The 451-nt window shown below is 42.8% G+C and overlaps 1 protein-coding gene across 1 annotated transcript in view; it reads right to left on the bottom strand.

Moving 5' to 3' along the window:
- Positions 1-346: 346 nt before the first annotated feature.
- tp53bp1 (tumor protein p53 binding protein, 1) overlaps positions 347-451 on the bottom strand; it is a 33,888-nt gene continuing 33,783 nt past the window's right edge. Inside the window, exon 27 of the mRNA XM_055154880.1 lies at positions 347-451. This exon is cut by the window's right edge and continues 196 nt beyond it. Coding sequence (XP_055010855.1) covers positions 403-451 — 49 coding nt within the window. The 3' untranslated portion in view covers positions 347-402.

The raw sequence follows: 451 nt of genomic DNA, 5'->3' as shown, positions 1-451 counted from the left end.
TATGCATGATTATGAGCAAAAAAATAAATAATGGACATGGTGCATTTTCCACTGTTGGCCAGCAGGAGCGCAATGACTCCTACAAATATTTAAAGGTGCAGTATGTCATGTGTCTAATGGACGAGCTGTCGGCCGGGGCGCGAGGCCCCGGAGGTCGCGTGGCAGGGGCTTTAATTTATTTATTTAATTTCAGGTTTTGTCAAATTCATCAAAATGATAAACCAGATGCCCCACAGATACTTTGTACTTTTACTCGAGTAATATTATTTTGAAGAACTTTACTCCACCCTGAGGAGGAAACATCTGCTCCTGATCTGAGGAACGAAAAGAAGCACAGAGTCGAGTCTCACTTTAAAACAGTTTATTCAAATATTTACAGCAGCTTCAGCTTCACTTCAGGCTTTAAGATGATGAAGACGAGGACGAGTCCAGAGCCGACGAGAAGCTGGAG

The sequence above is a fragment of the Boleophthalmus pectinirostris genome, unplaced genomic scaffold (genome assembly GCF_026225935.1).
Source record: "Boleophthalmus pectinirostris isolate CB_2022bp ecotype Guang Dong unplaced genomic scaffold, ASM2622593v1 HiC_scaffold_19, whole genome shotgun sequence".
In the NCBI taxonomy this organism is placed as follows: domain Eukaryota; kingdom Metazoa; phylum Chordata; class Actinopteri; order Gobiiformes; family Gobiidae; genus Boleophthalmus; species Boleophthalmus pectinirostris.
This window is presented reverse-complemented; position numbering and strand designations above follow the sequence as displayed.